This window comes from Strongylocentrotus purpuratus, unplaced genomic scaffold, assembly GCF_000002235.5.
Source record: "Strongylocentrotus purpuratus isolate Spur 01 unplaced genomic scaffold, Spur_5.0 spur5_contig_816, whole genome shotgun sequence".
Lineage (NCBI taxonomy): Eukaryota > Metazoa > Echinodermata > Echinoidea > Camarodonta > Strongylocentrotidae > Strongylocentrotus > Strongylocentrotus purpuratus.
Window position 1 is genome coordinate 2,209,541 of NW_022145520.1, and position 18,381 is coordinate 2,227,921.

General features: G+C 37.8%; 1 protein-coding gene across 1 annotated transcript; it reads left to right on the forward strand.

Annotated features, from left to right (window-relative positions):
* Window positions 1-8,930: 8,930 nt before the first annotated feature.
* Window positions 8,931-16,800, forward strand: LOC115921551. The gene is made up of 7 exons (XM_030979062.1): window positions 8,931-8,952; window positions 9,419-9,751; window positions 10,529-10,776; window positions 14,762-14,921; window positions 15,459-15,495; window positions 15,790-16,073; window positions 16,790-16,800. The coding sequence occupies exons 1-7, from the start codon at window positions 8,931-8,933 to the stop codon at window positions 16,798-16,800; spliced, it is 1,095 nt and encodes a 364-aa protein (XP_030834922.1).
* Window positions 16,801-18,381: the final 1,581 nt, after the last annotated feature.

Consider the following 18,381-nt stretch of genomic DNA (forward strand, 5'->3'; position numbering starts at 1 on the left):
TTTGATAATTGATCATTCAAGTTTAGACGCGGGTAACTGTGGTGGTTTATTTCTTAAGTATGATTTGTTGTAATGTGTAAATGAATAGTACGTCAGAAAGACCCTAGATGTTATGACGATGGCCTCGGAAGTTATTGTGTTTTTTTTCCCTCTCCTTTATGGATGTAAAATGAGCTTTACCTATCACGTACTTCGTGTCAAAGTGCAGCGTGTGGTAGGCAGTGTTCGATTGTAGTATGTCTGCGATCTCCAGTTTCTATTTGTTCAATAATAGTTCTTTCAATTGTTACTATCATAGTAACAATTCATAATGAATCCCCTGTTCGCGTTTAAGAATTAAAAGTCGGGTTGCTGATCGATTGCACGTCGCTATACTAATAAATAGTAACACGATTTATAAGAACTTCTTACTCCACCAGACCAGGGGCCTGTTTCATAAAACTTATTATCTATAACAACTGCTAAATTTCTATGACAAATTTGCTCTCAGCCAATCAGATGCCATGATTTCAGTAGCTTATAACAGTAGCTTGTAACTTGTGATTGATATCACGTTTTATGAAACAGGACCCAGGTCCCTCTTTCGCCGTGTCATTATTGAAAATAAAGCACCTGGGGCAGTTGCCTCAGACACCTACATCCAGGCGCGTACGCAGGGAGGGGGGGGGGGTGTTTGGGGGGTTAACCCCCCCCCTTTGGTATTTTTATGGGTGTAAACCCCCCTAAAAATCGCTAAACCCCCCCCCCCTTTGGATTTTTTTTTTTTTTTTAATTATTAAAAAAAAAAAAAAAAAAAAAAAAAATACCCCATGGCTGACCTAAGAAAGGTGACCTTACCCCCCCCCCCCCCCAACGGAGCAAAATGTCAAATTTTCAAATTTTGAGACCAAAAAAAAAAAAAGTGTCCTCTTACCCCCCCCCCCCCCCCCCCCCTCCCCCCTCCCCCCCCCCCCCCCCCCCCCCCCCCCCCCCACTGAGCGACTTTTTGGCCGGCGCGATTTTCAAATTTTCCTGAGTCGTTGCGAAATTTTGGACCCGATTTTAAACCCCCCCCCCCCCCTTGAAAAAAATCCTGCGTACGCCACTGCCTACATCAATTATTCTTTACCCTTCATGATTAATTGGTGTGTACAGAGAGGAATTAGTTGGTTGGATAAGGAAAGAATAAGAGGGCAAACTCAATCTTAATGAAAAGTCCAATCTGGCATGAAGTCAGTTTGAATAAAAGCATGGCAAGACTAGAGAGACAGGTCAGAAAAATGTCTATAATACGATCCTAGTTCGTTCGTAAACAGTCCTCAATACGTCCATCTCGTTTGTACCCCGTCCACAGCCAGTTCATAGTAAGTTCAGATCGGGTAGATTAGGCAGTCCAAGCCAGTCCGTAGCCAGTTTAACTCCCATTATTAACTAGTTCTACCTCGTTCCCAATACGTCCAAACACATTCTTACTAGTTCGCCACCTGTTCTAACTAGTTTTTAACCCGACCACCCCGTTCAAAGGCAGTTCAACCATGGACGTCTAGTAAGTCCATGGTTCAACCCCGTGTGCAATCCCGTCCTGACTCGGGAGTTATAAAAACCCAGCGCGTTCTCGCCATTCCTCATTTCCGTTCAACTTCAACGCTTTAGGCTTTGCAGATCAAGACGTTCAAGCATAGGCGCCGGAAGTGGGGGGGGGGGGCAGCTGCCCCCCAATCAAAAAAGTGTGGGGGGGGGCAAAACGCATTTTTGCCCCCCCCCCCAAAAAAAAAAAAAAAAAAAAAACGCCCCCCCCCCCTCAAAAAAAAAAAAGCAGTAAAGGAGTAAAGATGGTTTGTATTTTTAACCCAAAAGAACATAACAATAATAAAAACCTGAATTAAATGACGTATGAAATTCCATTCAAAGAAAAGGAAAGTTAACAGGAATTAAATTTCCTAAACATTGCGCATGCTACCTATATTTATCAATGTAGGTTTTTATAATAGCGATACGCGCATATCGTGGACATATTGCGAGAGAATGGGAAAGCGTGTCTGTTTTTTGTTATAGGGGTGAGAAGCTTATGAGCCCCTGAACGATGGCGTACTGATGGGGGGGGGGGGGTATTTTTTTTTATTCGATACCAGTGATGTACAAAATATGTTGCTGAAATGACATGATTTTTCGGTATATTATTTCATTTTTTTTGTAAGTCATACCTTTTTATGCGTTTGTTGGAAAATTAAAAAATTCCCAACTAAGTTTACAGTCGGGCGAAAAATATGCTTATTTAGAAGCATTTATGTTAGGGTCTGCAGAACGGCCGGGCTCGGGGACTCGTGCCACCCTCAATTGTTGAAAAAGTTTGTTACAGAGAAAAAGAAAGAAAGAGAGAGAGAAAAAATAAGTGACCTGCCAATGTCACAAATGAGGTATCTAAATATGCTTATCTGACCATAATTTTAATGCCTAAAACCCCTAAACTTCTGGGGGCTCAGCCCCTTGACCCCCTACCGGGGCCCAGGCCCTGGACCCCACGCCAAAATATGCTCATCTGACCGTAATTAAATGCCTAAAACCCCAGAGCTTCCGGGGGCTCTGCCCCGGACCCCACCAAGGGCCCTAAGACGGTCCCCTGTATGCTCATCTGACCGTAATTAAATATCTAAAACCCCAGAGCTTACGGGGCTCTGCCCCCGGACCCACCATGGGCCCTAAGGCGGTCCCCTGTATGCTCATCTGACCGTTATTAAATACCTAAAACCCCTGAGCTTCCGGGGGCTCTGCCCCCTGGACCCCACCAAGGGCCCTAAGGCGGGATCCTGGATGCTCATCTGACCGTAATTAAATGTCTAAAACCCCAGAGCTTACGGGGGCTCCGCCCCAGACCCCACCAAGGGCCCTTAGGCGGTCCCCTGTATGCTCATCTGACCGTTATTGAATACCTAAAACCCTCGAGCTTCCGGGGGCTCTGCTCCCTGGACTCTCCGCCAATTAGTAATATACCTAAAAACCTCGAGCTACCGGGGGTTATGCCCCCTGGAACCCCACCAAGGGCCCTAAGGCGGGCGCCTGGATGTTCATCTGGCCGTAATTAAATACCTAAAACCCCTGAGCTTCCGGGGGCTCTGCCCCTGGACCCCACCAAGGGCCCTAAGGCGGCCCCTGGATGCTCATCTGACCGTAATTGACCCAAAACCCCTGAGCTTCCGGGGGCTTTGTCCCCTGGACCCCACCAAGGGCCCTAAGGCGGGCCCCTGGATGCTCATCTGACTGTAATTAAATACCCAAAACCCCTGAGCTTCCGGGGCTCTCCCCCCCCCCTGGAACACGTCATTGACCTTAAAGAGGGCCCCTGGATGCTCATCTAACCGTAATTAAATACCTAAAACCCCAGAGCTTCCGGGGGTTATGCCCCCTGGAACCCCACCAAGGGCCCTAAGGCGGCCCCTGGATGCTCTTCTGGCCGTAATTAAATACCCAAAACCCCCCGAGCTTCCGGGGGCTTTGTCCCCTGGACCCCACAAAAGGCCCTAAGGCGGGCCCCTGGATGCTCATCTGACGGTAATTAAAAACCAAAAACCCCTGAGCTTCCGGGGGCTCCCCCCCCCTGGAACACGTCATTGACCTTAAAGAGGACCCCTGGACGCTCATCTAACCGTAATTAAATACCTAAAACCCCAGAGCTTCCGGGGGTTATATAAAATAAGATGCACGAGTTATGAAAACATCCTATTTCGGTCATCTTTTTATTTCATTTTTATCATTCATTCAATCAATCAAAAGGCTCATTGTCGCAAAAACAATTCAAGAAATATCAGACTGGTAGGGAAAATAGTTTTTTTTTTATCTCTATATTTTTGTATTATACGTTCATTCAGCTTTCCTTTGATAAAAAAAAATTGTATTTTTTTTATTAGAAAGGGTCTTTAAGGTCCATCATCATCATCAACTTCAGTTGGCGCTGCAAAGCGCTGCTGGGGCCTTCACGAGAGCAGCCATGCAACTCTTTCACCTGCCATTTGTGATGCACCTTTCATTCCTTGTCCATTGTCAAAGTAAAAAAGGTCAATAAAAATCAGTATAAAATACAATTGGGTGTGCTTACATTCAAGATTATATTTAAAAAGTCCTCCCCTCACACACGCACATATACGAATGGGTAGCATGTAATTGTAGTTGAAAATTCATTGAAAAAACAGACCTATAACCTGATCTCCTTTATCTTTGTTACTGTCAAATGTTAATGTAATTTTATAATCATACTGGTTATAACCTGTTCCATTTGTCTAATTCTTGAACGGGGTCACAACGGATAATTTTTTTAAGAAGTTTATCCTCATCGTTCCACAGCCAGGCATTCTACCATCTACTTTACAAGTTCAGCTTTTTATCGCTCAAATGTTCTTATTTCCAATGGTTTCTATGCCTTTGGTTGAGCTTATTGAATGTGAATTCATCCGGCGTTTGATTTATTCATTTCTACATTTCATTTCACCTATAACGACATTTTTTCTCTCGAAACGATTGAGTTCAATACATTGTTAGTCGTAAATAAAAAAAAAAAACGAAACCTATTTTACTTCGTGAATTCTATTTTGTCACAAACCGAATAACAGAGAGGTTATAATAATGGAGTGTACATAATGCACAATGGTACCCACTTCAGTATTTGAAGCGATGCCAAAAACAGGCGCAACATTATAGGGGAATTTCAAAAATAAAAATTACTCTAAGAATAATAGGCAGAATTATACATTGGATTTACGAGGAGGGTCTTTACAAAAATGGTTTAATGACACATTATGGGTTATCATTACAAGAGTGGGCATGAAATCACATAAAATCATACAAAAGAAAATTCTATTGATCTGCAGTAGACTTGAAAGGTGTTTGCGCTCTTTCCAAACAATGTACATGTTTTCCTTTTGTCATGAATGACATATATTTGAATCATGATTTAGCTCATTGCATTGGACTTTGGAACTTGGACAAAAATTACAGCTGCACAATGCGAGAAAGAAAAAACAGTGTGGTGTATGCTCATGCTTGTAACATGCAAATGCAACTGGTTTATCTGCTACAAAAGATTTAGATTCTTAATTGTAACATTTCGGAGTCGAACGTTAAGAGAGAAGTAGACGATTACAAGGAACTGTTCTTTCTTCGGATGTCCGATAAACCGGTGCTTCTTCGAGTATCGAAGACATCAGCAGTTTCATGACGTAGCATTGAAGGAGTAAAATCAAAAGCACCAGAAACTGCTAAAACAGGGAACATCATAAACCAGACAAAGATTGAAATAAAAGTTTACATAGTGCGGTGAAGAAGGCTATACAATACTGAGTATCCCATGAACCAAGGTGCTAATGCCGAGAAGGCGAATCCAGACGGACAAAACACGAAATTCTTGCTGCATCAATCGGGCGCCTTAAAGCAACGAAAATTATACTCATTCATGAAGCTAATATGGAAAAAGAAGCATTATACCGCGCTGCTTTCAATGGCAATCTCGATGTCACCAAATATCTAATCAGTCAAGGAGCTGATGTAAATAAGGGAGTCGTTGACGGTAAGACGGCATTACACTTTGCTGCTCAGGGAGGTCATCTTGATGTCACCAAATATCTAATCAGTCAAGGAGCTGATGTAAATAAGGGAGGCGTTGACGGTAGGACGGCATTACACTATGCTGCTCAGGGAGGTCATCTTGATGTCACAAAATATCTCATCAGCCAAGGAGCTGAGATGAATAAGGGAGTTGTTGACAGTAGGACTGCTTTACACTTTGCTTATCAGCAGGGTCATCTTGATGTCGCCAAGTACCTCATCAGTCAAGGAGCTGAGGTGAATGTGGGAGATTTTCGCGATTGGACATTATTACACAGTGCTTCTCAGGATGATCATCTTGATATCACACAAGATCTGATCAGTCACGGAGCTAAAGTGAATGTGGTAGATTATACGGGTAGGACACCTTTACACTATTCCGTTGAGAATGGAAACATTGATATCGTTAAAGTCCTTCTGGCAGGCGGAGCGAAATCAGACGTTGTAGACATTCAAGGACACACACCTTTACAATTGTCTTCAATTCTCGGGTACCAAAGCATCGCTGATCTATTCATCGACGGTGTAAAATCGAAGGTAAAACTATTAAAACACACTTTATTTTGAAATTATCCACCTTGGTTTATTCAATACATGCTTTTGGAACAATTAAGTGAATATTAGGCATAGGCTCCCTATCATTATTTGTTCAGACTTAAACAACTCAATTTTGTATCACCAATAGTAACCATACGTAATTATAACATCAGTTACATCTCGATGCTGTTTTTATGTACTCTATAGACAAGTTACAATGTTTGCTTAGAACGTATTCGAATTATTGGATTTAATTGATCACATGAAACTACTTGTGTCCCTTGTGTTCAAAGAAATTTGGCTTTCCGAGCATAACAAATAATTAGTTATCATGTTTTCATGCTGCGTATTTTCTTATATCCAGCTCGTCCAGAAAGATTTAACTGATATCCATCTTGCTTTACAACACGGCCACACGTCCGTCATTGAGAAGTTCGTTTCGGAGGGAGCTGACCTCAATGTCCAGTCAACCGACGGCCAGATATGTCTCCATGAAGCCATTAAACTCTGCTATAAGAGCGTGAAAAATGTGCAAGAAACTGAAACACTAAGAAAGGTGAGTCTTTCCCCAGTAACACTAACGAGACCGACACCAGACCAACGAGAGTCTGAACAACAAATTAACATTACGGCCAAATATACGTCAGTTCTGGAGTCTACATGGAGTCGTTATGGCGGTGTCACTGACATAAATATACTGCTCCTCTATAGGTTATTAGTGAAAACAAAAATCTGATACCCGTGATAGGCCGTGAATGCCCCCCCCCCAATATATATGTTGGTGTGTGGGCGATTGTTTGTGTGTGTTGGGAAGTTTACAACGAAAATAGGGATTTCCACTGCCATGATTCCAAGAGGCAGCGTTAAAGGTGAAATTCAAAGAAAATCACAAATATGTCAACTACATGTAACGTATCACTAGAAACTGGTAAGCTAACAGATGGCCATCGTACAATTTTTTTAGGTCAACTACATATCGGGTGATTTATAAAAATACAAATACAACCGCCTCCATAGTAGCTGGGATATACGAGAGATTCGCCGGAAAAATAACGATGTTTTAATGACGTCACTATATGGACCAATACTGCCTAAGCAGACGACATCCCATAAAGAATGAACATAATTGCAAAGCTATTGTTTTTCAAATTATATTGAGTTTAGTGTATATAAATGTCATGGCATGTCAAACCATTCAAAAAGGGATATGACCAGATTCTAGCTGATAACTAAAATCTTTTGCTTGTAAATACACAGGATAGGGGTTAATTAACAATCAAAGAAACCAGACTTTCAAATTGAAAAACCACCGGAATGATATCAAGGACGTCATTTGTTCCCTTTTAAAACGCCGAACATACCGCGGTGTGTGCAGCTGAATATACAATGGCGTCTTATTTTGTTTTCAAGCGACAGATTCCTTTATTTTTGTATCGCTGCATTTGTCATCAAAATAAAACCATGCGCGGGGTTTAGAGTGAGGTAATAGATTATACATTTAGCCTGACGGTAGTGAAGTAAGAGAAAGAACTCAAGAGAAGATGAAAACACAGGCACTGAACATGTGTGAGATGTCATGGGACATCGTCTGCTTGTGCAAATCATGTCCATACTGTGATCTCACACATCTCAGCAGCGTTCGGAGAGCTCTTCAGGTGCTTTGCCGGTCTGTATTTAAGCGTTTTGTAATTTATAAAAATCATTACTTCGAATGTTTCCAAGCATTGAATTTTGATAACCTTGTGGAATTAAAGTTTCAACTTTGCAATAATGAAAATAAAGTTAATTTTTAAAATCAATGAATATCTACTTTAAACTGTGCGTATGATGCTCCTCCACCCTGACTATTGATGAACAAAACTGTTCTAATAAAATAAACATTATATATGTTTGTATGTTTCAGATCTCTGATGACAATTACAATGGGGAACTATCTCCTGAGCATGCCTTAGTGTTTTATCTCCTAGAGAATGGAGCCAAGTTAGATGTGAAGGATGAAACAGGCAACCTACCAATCCAGTATGCCAAGGACGAAGTGATCAAACAAATGATTTTGTCTAGGTGAATTGTTCAGGTCTAACAAATAACATTCCCGTCAGCCATGTCACTTGTAAGACAGGAGATTTATCAAAAAGCAAGGAAATAATGCGTATTTCCATCTTGCTCTTTTGAGATTAGGTAACGGAATGACATATTTAAAAAAAGAAAAGTCCACAAAGTGTTACTGTCAATCTTAACAGTTGGTCGTATATGTTTTGTTCGGACAATAGAATTGTACATTATGCGACAACAGTGACAATTAACATGTTCGGAGCTATGAATCAAGTGTACTAGGTCGACTACTTCAGCTTTGTTTTCCTTCTACTCTTCTACTCAGATAGACGATATACATTTGCTTCCAAATTCGTTTAGAAGATATTATCTAACTGTGGTTCTTTAAATGTTTGAATTTGGGTGAATTGTATTTTACGGCATTACCAGATGTAAAGGTATGTATCATTTTCCTCTTTTCATGCGTAATCGAAGATTAGAGCCTCGTTTTTTTAAATTAATGGGCCTCGATTAGCGTCTAACATTCAACAGTTGTTCGTATTTTGCCAGTATCATGTACATGTATGTATTTCTGCTTTTGGTGTGAAAAAATACAAAAAACAACCTATGCTTAATTTCAGATTAACTTCTTTAGAGGAGATCCAGTTCTATCGAGGTAAGAGCATCATTCAAACACAAACAGCTTTTCTTAGTATGATAGCTAAAAAGTGATTCTGATATCTTTTTTTCCTTCTCCGATCCATTAAGTCACGGATTAATGTCTAGCGATGATTAAATACGACATTTCAGGTGTTCAATCAGAAAGAACAAGGGATTTGACAATTCATCGTCTGGGTATTATACTTAATTTTACTACATTCGTGTTCATGTATGTCAAAGCCTCTCTTATGTTTACATTAATTAACTAAATACGAGAGATAAACGGATAATGTGCCCTAATGAAAGAAAAATAGGAAAAACAGATACATATTGTTAAAGAAGTGTTATGGATAAAACATTATTGATTTGTCATAGGCCCTAATTAAAATATTAGACACAAATATTATATATATCAGAGTTTGGGTAATTAACATAACCTTTGGAAACGGTAATCAAGTCAATTACTTTTGTGGAAAAGATCGAAATGAAAACTATATTAATAAGTTATTGTTTTTCCATTTCAAAGATTATCCCAATGTGCATATAAATTGAATGTTTATTTTTATATGTTCTTATTAGCGTGTCATTTCCTTATCATGTTTGAAAAAAAAAACAGATGAACCATCAACACCTGCCATTTTCTCTGTTGAAGTCGAAAGGAATACAAGTACGGAAATCGAACTAGAAGACCATGGAGTATCACTGTTTATTCCTCCGGAGGCTGTTCATCATAATGACCCGTGCAAGATCACCCTGACCCTCCTAAGGGATCCTCCTAGTGTTGACATCCAAGATGATGAATCAATGGCCTGCTATGGGATCAGATGTGATCCTCCAAACATGACCTTCCACCAACCTCTTAAGATCAGGATACCACACTCTACCTTGGCCATCAATCCTGATCAAGTGAAACCAGACATCGTTTCTCATGTATGGGATTCAGTGAACGGTAAGTCCATCTGGTCAGATACATAAACCTACTCATTTTTTTTTTTTTTTACTGCTGGAGTAAACGAAAATTGATTCCCTGAGATCCCTTTTCAGCAAACCAGGCAAAGCACATTCGGGACAACACTGAGAAGTTGCGATATTGCTAAAGTGGAAGAGATTGGTCTTGTAACCGGGTAGTTTCCGGTTTGAAATCAAGTCGATGTGCTAGTGCCCTTTGGTAAGTCATTAATTACTCAGTGGACTTAAAATGCCTTAAAGATGTTTGTCTCATTGCCTTTGTTTAAAACAAAACCAAGCATACTGCTTTCCTAGCAGTCGGATAAAAAAAAAGCAAAGCAAACGTATATATATTCTCAGTATGCTATGCCCTGTTATGTTCTACGTTTCCATTGCAGGTGCATGTAATAGAAAGCAAAATATTCATGGTTGAGGACTGTGAACGCTTACTAAGTAATCGGGGGTTAGTAGTTCCAGTTCTAGGTATCGTTGTCATCACAGCGCCATGACGTCGTGAGGAACAATTTATAACTCCAATTATTCTGTTTAAATTTTAATAAAGGAAAACGGGTGAAAGGGGAAAGTTGGTGCTTGTTACGATGGCTTATTAAACTTAAAACCATTTGAAATAATTATTATCCACAAGGACACCATTACTGATAGAAATATTAGGTGTCACCATATTCAGGTGCTACAGTTTAAATGACAACTTGGCCCCATTGCGCAATAACACATCTTAAAACAAACGCATTTTTGTTTTGTTACCCACTGGCAATAGATCTACCAAGAACATCAAGAATGAGATCATCCAGCTCACCAGCCGAACCACCATACTGCAGATTGTACAAGAGACATCTTGAGCTGTACATTGGTCACTGTGCAGAGTGGTGGGTTCTTATTCCTCTTGAACAGCAGGTGATCCGACACCAACTTATGTGCACTCCATACATCCCAGAAACCGTAGAAAGAGGCAAAGAGATTGAAGTTCATCTCCATGTGCATGCCGATGTTCCTGGCATTGATGCGGTCAGTACTGTTAAGGTGTTCGATTAGTAAATTGTTAATTTACAGTTCTGTTAAAAGTGTCAACTACTGCACATTTCCGGAAGAGCAATAGGGTGGTTGTTTAAAATCCGTCTCTCTGGGGTTATTATGTGCAAGGATTCACAGCTTGCTTACACCAGACTTGATGGGATTTTTCTTGAAGTGTGATTAAAATTGCTGTACGCCATTAAAAATGTCTTGAGACATAATTTCATTAAAAATTACTCCGAGCATGGCCTGTATGCCAAAGCCTATACAATTCATTTCAATTCAATTCATTTATTCAACAATATAAAAATAGTAAATGTACAGTACAATAGAAAATACATACAGATCATAATCATAAACAAGGCGAGATATGGTGCCATAATCATATATAAAGTTAACATATCGTTAGGGGCAGCCCAAAAAAATTGAGATCTTGTGTACTAGTGCCCCTTTAACAAAATTAAAAATCACACGCAGACACATCCAACACACACACACCGCACATACACACACACACACACACACCACATACACGCACACACACACACACACACACACACACACACACACACACACACTCATCCCATTTTACTCTAACAAAAATGAAGAGAAGGGAAGGAGGAAGAGAGACTACATGTACAGTATACATAAATAAGGTAAATTAACATTATTATTTTAAAAAAAATATGGAAATCAAAATGTATATCGATCTATAAAGTAACTTTTAAGTAAAAGTTTAAAGCCGGGAGGAAGCTGTTGAACACGGTCGAATAATTGTTTTTAATTCATAAATAAATGCTGGTAAAAAGCTGAATTTTCTCTGATAATAACAAGATAAAGTACAGAATGACATTCTAATGTCCTCAAGAGTTATCCATTAGCGGCCTATGGGTTTTTCCGAAATGCCATCTGAGTAAAAGTTGGGTGAACTCTAAATGTTCACCAATCGATGTTTTTGAATTCCATGGAAATAAAATCAAATGGAATCACGATAATGATTCTGAAAATAGTGTTGTTTATTGGACCCCGGGATTAAACCCAAGACAAATAGCCATGAGGACCCGGGACACTTTCCGATTCATTAGGCCCGTGTTTTACTAAACTGCTGGTCCTCCCTTCTTTGATAAAGGAAGTTCTACAGGAGGAGAAGCTTAAGTCGTTCCGCAAGGCTCATCGCTCGGTCCCATTTAGCATCATTTCTCATTCAGGTGACGTTACAGTGGCACGTTATTGTAAAGGGAAGACGGCAGAAACTAAGGTACGAAAATAAGTTTGTCCTTAAAGAGGGAGTCACTGATATGAAGTTGGGTTTAATGGAAGCAGAAAAAATAAAAGGACAAGTCAGTGAAAGTTGAGCAAAACCCGATTAAAATCAAGAAAGCCATGGATATTTGAAATTACGACCAATCGTACACCAATTGTCAACTATTTGATGTATCTTGCGAGATCCCTTCTCATTTTCTCTGTATTTTAAAACTAATCAGGACTTTCCTTATTCTTTAAAATTTCATATGTGCACCCTAAAAACAATTATTGCAAATATGTTTCTGTACAATATATGCATATAACAAATCTACTCCGTTTTCAATCACTTAGAAAATGAAAGTTTATGAAATTTCAGTAAAGAGCATGTTGGATAAAACGTCACAATGTTGCCGATTTGTGTATCACTGATGACATTACTTCACAAAATCAAAATTTTCCTATGGTTAATAGAATATCGCTCAAAATCTCACTTAAATTTGTGTTTCTCTAATTTTTAGGCTTTTATCAATACCAGCTATTATCAGGGTCGACTTCCCCTTTGATAATCTCCCTGCTTGATGTTCTGTTTTTAGGCACTGAAAAAAAAAAAACGATTACAATTTTGAGTAAGGGTTGCAGTAAGGTTTGAGGTTAGATTAGTGTTGGGTCCATTTAAAGGTACTTTGTCCCATTTGCAGGTCAAACAAAATGTAAAGGTTAAATTCCAACGGTATTTTAAAGGCAATACTTATTTAGAACTTCCCTCAAAACTAAAGGGTTTGAAAATGTTTTTTTTGTGGGAAAATACCAACCATAAGTTGTCGAATCAATACAGGTGATTGCAACCACCGAAGTAATAGTATGATTTTTAGACCCTTGTACTGAATGGTCGTACATTTTATGCTGCACAAAGATTCAATCAGTTTAATTTTTGCCATTACAAGTAGTGGGTTATTAATGAAACAAATGCTCATGTACCTGTTACAGCTCATTTTATGTACGTTATTACCAATAAAAAAAAAGGAAAACAAAGATGTCAGTCAGTCACTCAATAGTGCCTGACAGTGAAGTCTAGAAAGTAAACAGGTTTCCTTGCATAATTTGAATACTAGGACACTGCTAACGTATGAACTTCACAGATAGGATATACAGGACATATTCATAATTCCTGCCAAGTTCTAAAAAATTGATGTTGGCTGCAAAAGGGAAATAGTATCTTTAAAGTATAACAATAACGTAACATGTATTTTGTGTACAGGTAGAATGTATAAAACTAACCTGACTTTTTTTACTCGGCTTTTTATGTTTTGTTCAACATTAGGGTTCCGGCGCAGCAGGCATGGCAAGACGCGCACGGCTCGGCGCGCTTGATGAAATTAGCAACTCGATGATTGTACGGTGTCACCAAGTTATATCAGGGGGAAAAGAAATAAGTCCCCCTCGGAGAGATTTTTGACATTTTAGCCTTTCAGAAACTCAAGTTTACAGTTTAAGGCTTATAATGAAGGAATATAGTCTAATACTTAGGGAGTATTTATTTGGAGTCGGGTTTGAGTCATCGGGCAAAAATGAAGATTCGTTAATTAAAACATATCCCACAAAATTTTAGAAACTATTATTGTTCTTTCAGGCTCCTTATTTTCAAACAAATTATCAATTCCTGTAGGTCGACCTGTTATTGAAATATGATAATACTACAGCCCTATCCGGAAAACTGACCCCCAGGACAAACCCCACCCCTGACAATCTACCCATGGACTTTTTTACCCCAGGATAATTATCCTCAGGCAAAACATAAACGGGAAAATTACCACCCAAGGCAATGATCCCCAGAAAATTACCTCTAGGGCAACGAAACTCTAAGACGAATAGCCTCATGACAATTAAGTGAGCATGGCTGAGTCTTTTGCATGATGATCAATTATCAGGTTTCCAAATTATGCAAGCGAGCGAAGAGGCTGATTAAATTCTTACACTCATCGAAAGAAATTTCGTCACCAAGAACTGAGTATTATTATTATTATTATCAAAAAGACGTATATTTGACAGTACCAGGGAGAATTGTAAAAAGGGTGCAAAGAGACCTTCTGAGTGTCTGTAGCAGGGGCCAATATTGTCAATTCGAATTCGGGGGGGGGGGGGGGAGAGGAGATTTTATATGTAAAATGTCAGAGTTGAAAATGCCAGAGGTATTATTATTTTCATATAATGCTGTAATTATAGGTGTAATTGTCCCGGGGTAAGATGTCCAGGGAGGTAATTGTCGTGTGTGTAAATATCCGCAATGATTGCCCGGAAAAGAATTATTCTTTGTCTTTTGTCATGAGGGTAATTGTCCGGGCAGGTCTGCAATGTTTTAAACATGTTTGTCTCAATAACATAAGAATAATAATAACTCAGTTGTGTTGGAAAGGTTCTATTTAACATTTTTTTTTAATTTTCGCATCTTTTAAACATCTTTCTTTCTTATATAATGCAATAAATCTTTACTGAATATCTGAAACCCTGAAATCCGGAAAAAAATTCCGAGTAGGACAAGTTTTATAATTTTACCCTGATACAACACACTTGAAGGTGCCATACACAAAATTATCAAGGCCAATTTCGTATGAGGGAAATCAATAATGACATAAAATCGCAAACACGGATACGGAACCCCTTTTCTTGTTACATTTTAGAAAAAAGAAGAATGTTATTTGTTTCTGAAAAATCAAATTTTCTCGTCCTTTATCAGCTTTCTCTGAAGGAAATTCACAGCCGAATGAGACATAACGTAATCTTAAAAGTGCCCCCGAGTGAGGACGATACTCCATTTGACGTGGTATCCATCTCAGTTACACAGTCTGGGAAGCTAGGGGTGTCTCGATCAATGGCATTCGGCATTAGATACGAAGGTTTGTCTACAATATGTAACCCATCCCGGTATTGAAATATGGAGAGATTGACTTTAAAAAAAAATTAAGAGGTATGATTTTACATGAAATAATGAACGTTATTTTCGTCCACGTTTTTTTTAATCGGCAAGTTAATTTTCCTTAACATTCTTAGCTCCGGCTGTTACTTTTATAAACTAGACTTAACAGGAAAAATTTACTCGGGAAAATGAAAGTAATTATCAGTTTCGTATAAAAATATACTTGCGCAGGCATATCATTATATTATATTTCTTATCAGCTATTGGGAGAGTTTCTTATGATACACAAATATTTTGATCAATTGGGACATACACGCATTTGAAATTAATTGGTTTACATTCCATATTCATTGATATATATATATATATATATATATATATATATATAATTTTCATCGTTTTTCTTCGGAAATTTACTTGGGAACATGACTGTTTTTAAAATAATAAAGATTTAAAAATTGTCTTTATGTTTTCACATTTTCTTTTAATATCTTTATCATCGTATACATGATTGTAGATGAAATCAAGAGTCCTGAGTTTGCTCCAGTTATCCGGTAAGCATGTCGTTATAAATCTATTCACCTTTTTAAAAATAAATGTATGTTAGATTAAGGTGCGTTACGAATTTTCCCCGCAAAGTTCAATTACAATTTCGTTTAAGATATGAAGTGAGAGACAAGGCCTATTGTCTGAAATATAAGGTATTCATATTCTTGATTTTTTTTCTCTTCCTTTAGTAGGAAATTTAGATGTAATTTGGAATATCAATAACATTTCATAATGCAACACCATGCAGGAAATGCATGTTAACTAAGATACAGATACAGTTACATGTATTTGTTTTACAGAGAAATCGAAGGAGCTTCTGGAAATGATCTCCGAGATAAAGATATCCGGAAAATTGGTGAAAAGCTTTCGATAGACGACTTTTATGACCTGGGAGTTGCACTTGGTTTCCAAATACAACAACTGGATGCAATAGAGTACAAGTGGCTCAAAGACAGAAAAGAGGCCATCTTCGAAATGTTGCTAACATGGAAACAGAGACAACTACTAAGTCAAAACGTGAAAGAAAAGCTTCTTTCAGTCCTGAAGTCTGCAGAAACAGAGGCAGAAAAGACGAAAACGACAGGTTTTTACTGTTACTCATTTAGATTTATCAGCATATTCTTAACAGTCTTAAGCATACCAAAGATAATGCCTGATGACTCGAACCTGACTCCAAATAAACACTACCTAAACTGTGTATGGATATGTACTCATCTTTTGATTTAGTTATACATTGGTAATTGATTCTATGGGGGAAACAGTTTGACGCCAATGATGATCTTAGTCATCATTAGTGTGGCGCAATATGTCTCTATATAACAACATTAAAAGTCGCAGGCTCCTATAACAAAATAATTTTATTACGCTTCTGCGAGATGAAGAAAGGATGGAAAACTCTTCCACAAAGAAGGAGCAATGGATGAAAAAGGGTGCAATGAAAAAAAGGGAGAAATACCCTGATATAAAAATATTGACGTAGGAACCGTTATTATTAACAGTACAAACACTGCAATATAGACTTAAATAATATTAAGAACAAATTACGATTATAATGATAAGAATTCATAATTAACAACAATAATAAATAACAATAACAATGAAAAAAGTATTTACATATTTATAATGATGATTAATAATAAAAAAATAGCAGTATAAATGATGATAGCAGTTGTAATTGAAATAGTAAGATCCATAAAGTGCAAAGATTTCATATATTTCAAAAATACATATCCAATTATGAAAGAAGAAAGATTGTGAAAAAATAAATTTAAAATTATGCTTTCAAAAATTTATTATTAGTTTTTCACTGAATCATTTGTGATTATGCAGAAGAATCTAATTTGACTGTACCTAATTTCTTTTTTTCATGCAACAATAACGTCCTTTATATTTGGTCACCATGCTTCAGATAATACTCCAACCGGGTAAGATTTTGTTTAGTCACTAACCCTTACCGTAAATGTAACCTCAAACCCTACTGCAGCCCTAACTGAAAATTCTAACCGTGTGTGTTTTATTTTTTTAATGAAATAAACCAAGAGTAAGTGTGGCAGCGTCACAAGTCAAAACATCAAGAAAGGAGATTATCAAAGAGGAAGTCCACCCTGATAATTAGCTGGTATACTCATAAAAGCCGGAAAATAAGCGAAACAAATTAGGGAGAGCTTGAGCAATATCCGATTGAAATAGGAAAATAACGTATCTTTTAAGTTGTCACCAGTAATACACAAGAAGCAACACTGTGGCATATTGATTGATTGATTTTATTCATTTCATATAACAATTGTTTACACAATAAAGAATATAGTTGACAAAGTAAGATCAAAATTATGAAATGAAACAGGAAGCCAAACTACAACATTCTTGAAGCATATACTAATACTCGCTATTCTGTATAGTTAGTCCAACTAAATCGCTAATTAACACATGCATATGGTGCTTTTTAAAGGGTTTGGTGAACTTATTTGAATTGTCTTTGCAAATACAAAATAGGAAGAATTAAAGGCGATTTTATATAGAGAGTTACAAGAGGTAATAACGTTAAATATAAAAGGTAATCTTCTGCTCTATGATGGAAAATACAATTGCATACATCTAAACTTACAGGGAACCTTCTGATAAATAAGATAAGTGATATATCAGTGAAATAAATATAGTAAAAGTGTTTTAAAGCTTAACAAAATTACGAAAAAATAAAAACATAAATTTAATTTGATTTTCAAGGATTCATTGCTTAATTTGTTTATATATGCTTTGCTGGTCGAAGCAATCGATCTATCCTACTGAATGGCAAAAATCCGATTGACTGGATGACTTAGTTCTGTCGCAAAGCAGTTCAATAACCAGAAGTCGAGATAACCTTTGATTCTAGTATAATGACATCATTTATTCTAAATATATTTAGTGACATTTCAGACCAAGCCTTGCTTAAATTGGCTCGACATATCAAGTGGACGGACTTCATAGATATTGGCAAAAAGCTTGGCTTCAGACGGAATGAGCTTGAGAACATCAAACACAAGACAATGCAGAATCGCAAAGACGCTAACATCCAAATGCTCTGCATGTGGAAAGCATCTCAAAGATCGGATCCTAAAGCGACGGAGACGATGACGCACATTTGGAAATCTGTCTCCTTGGCATCTACGGCAGCCGCTGAGAATGCAGGCAATTGTTCTTTTCCATTGTTAATAAATAATAGCTCTATTACTAGTATATATTGTACATCATATAATTGGTAATTCTAATAAATGTAGACACGAACAGGCATCTTAACTTAACTTTGTCTTCAATGGAATTGAACGATTACATGTTTAGTAGTAATAGAAATGGTTTTGAAGCTCCGGCTTAGGGCTGAAAATGTCGTTCATAGCAGTCATTTTGATGTGTCA

Excerpts from the sequence above, each read along its gene's own strand:
- LOC115921551 (XM_030979062.1), top strand. The coding sequence starts at position 8,931 with ATGATTAAATACGACATTTCAG. Across the intron at positions 9,752-10,528 it reads TGTATGGGATTCAGTGAACG|ATCTACCAAGAACATCAAGA; the intron begins GTAAGTCCATCT and ends CACTGGCAATAG. Across the intron at positions 10,777-14,761 it reads ATGTTCCTGGCATTGATGCG|CTTTCTCTGAAGGAAATTCA; the intron begins GTCAGTACTGTT and ends GTCCTTTATCAG.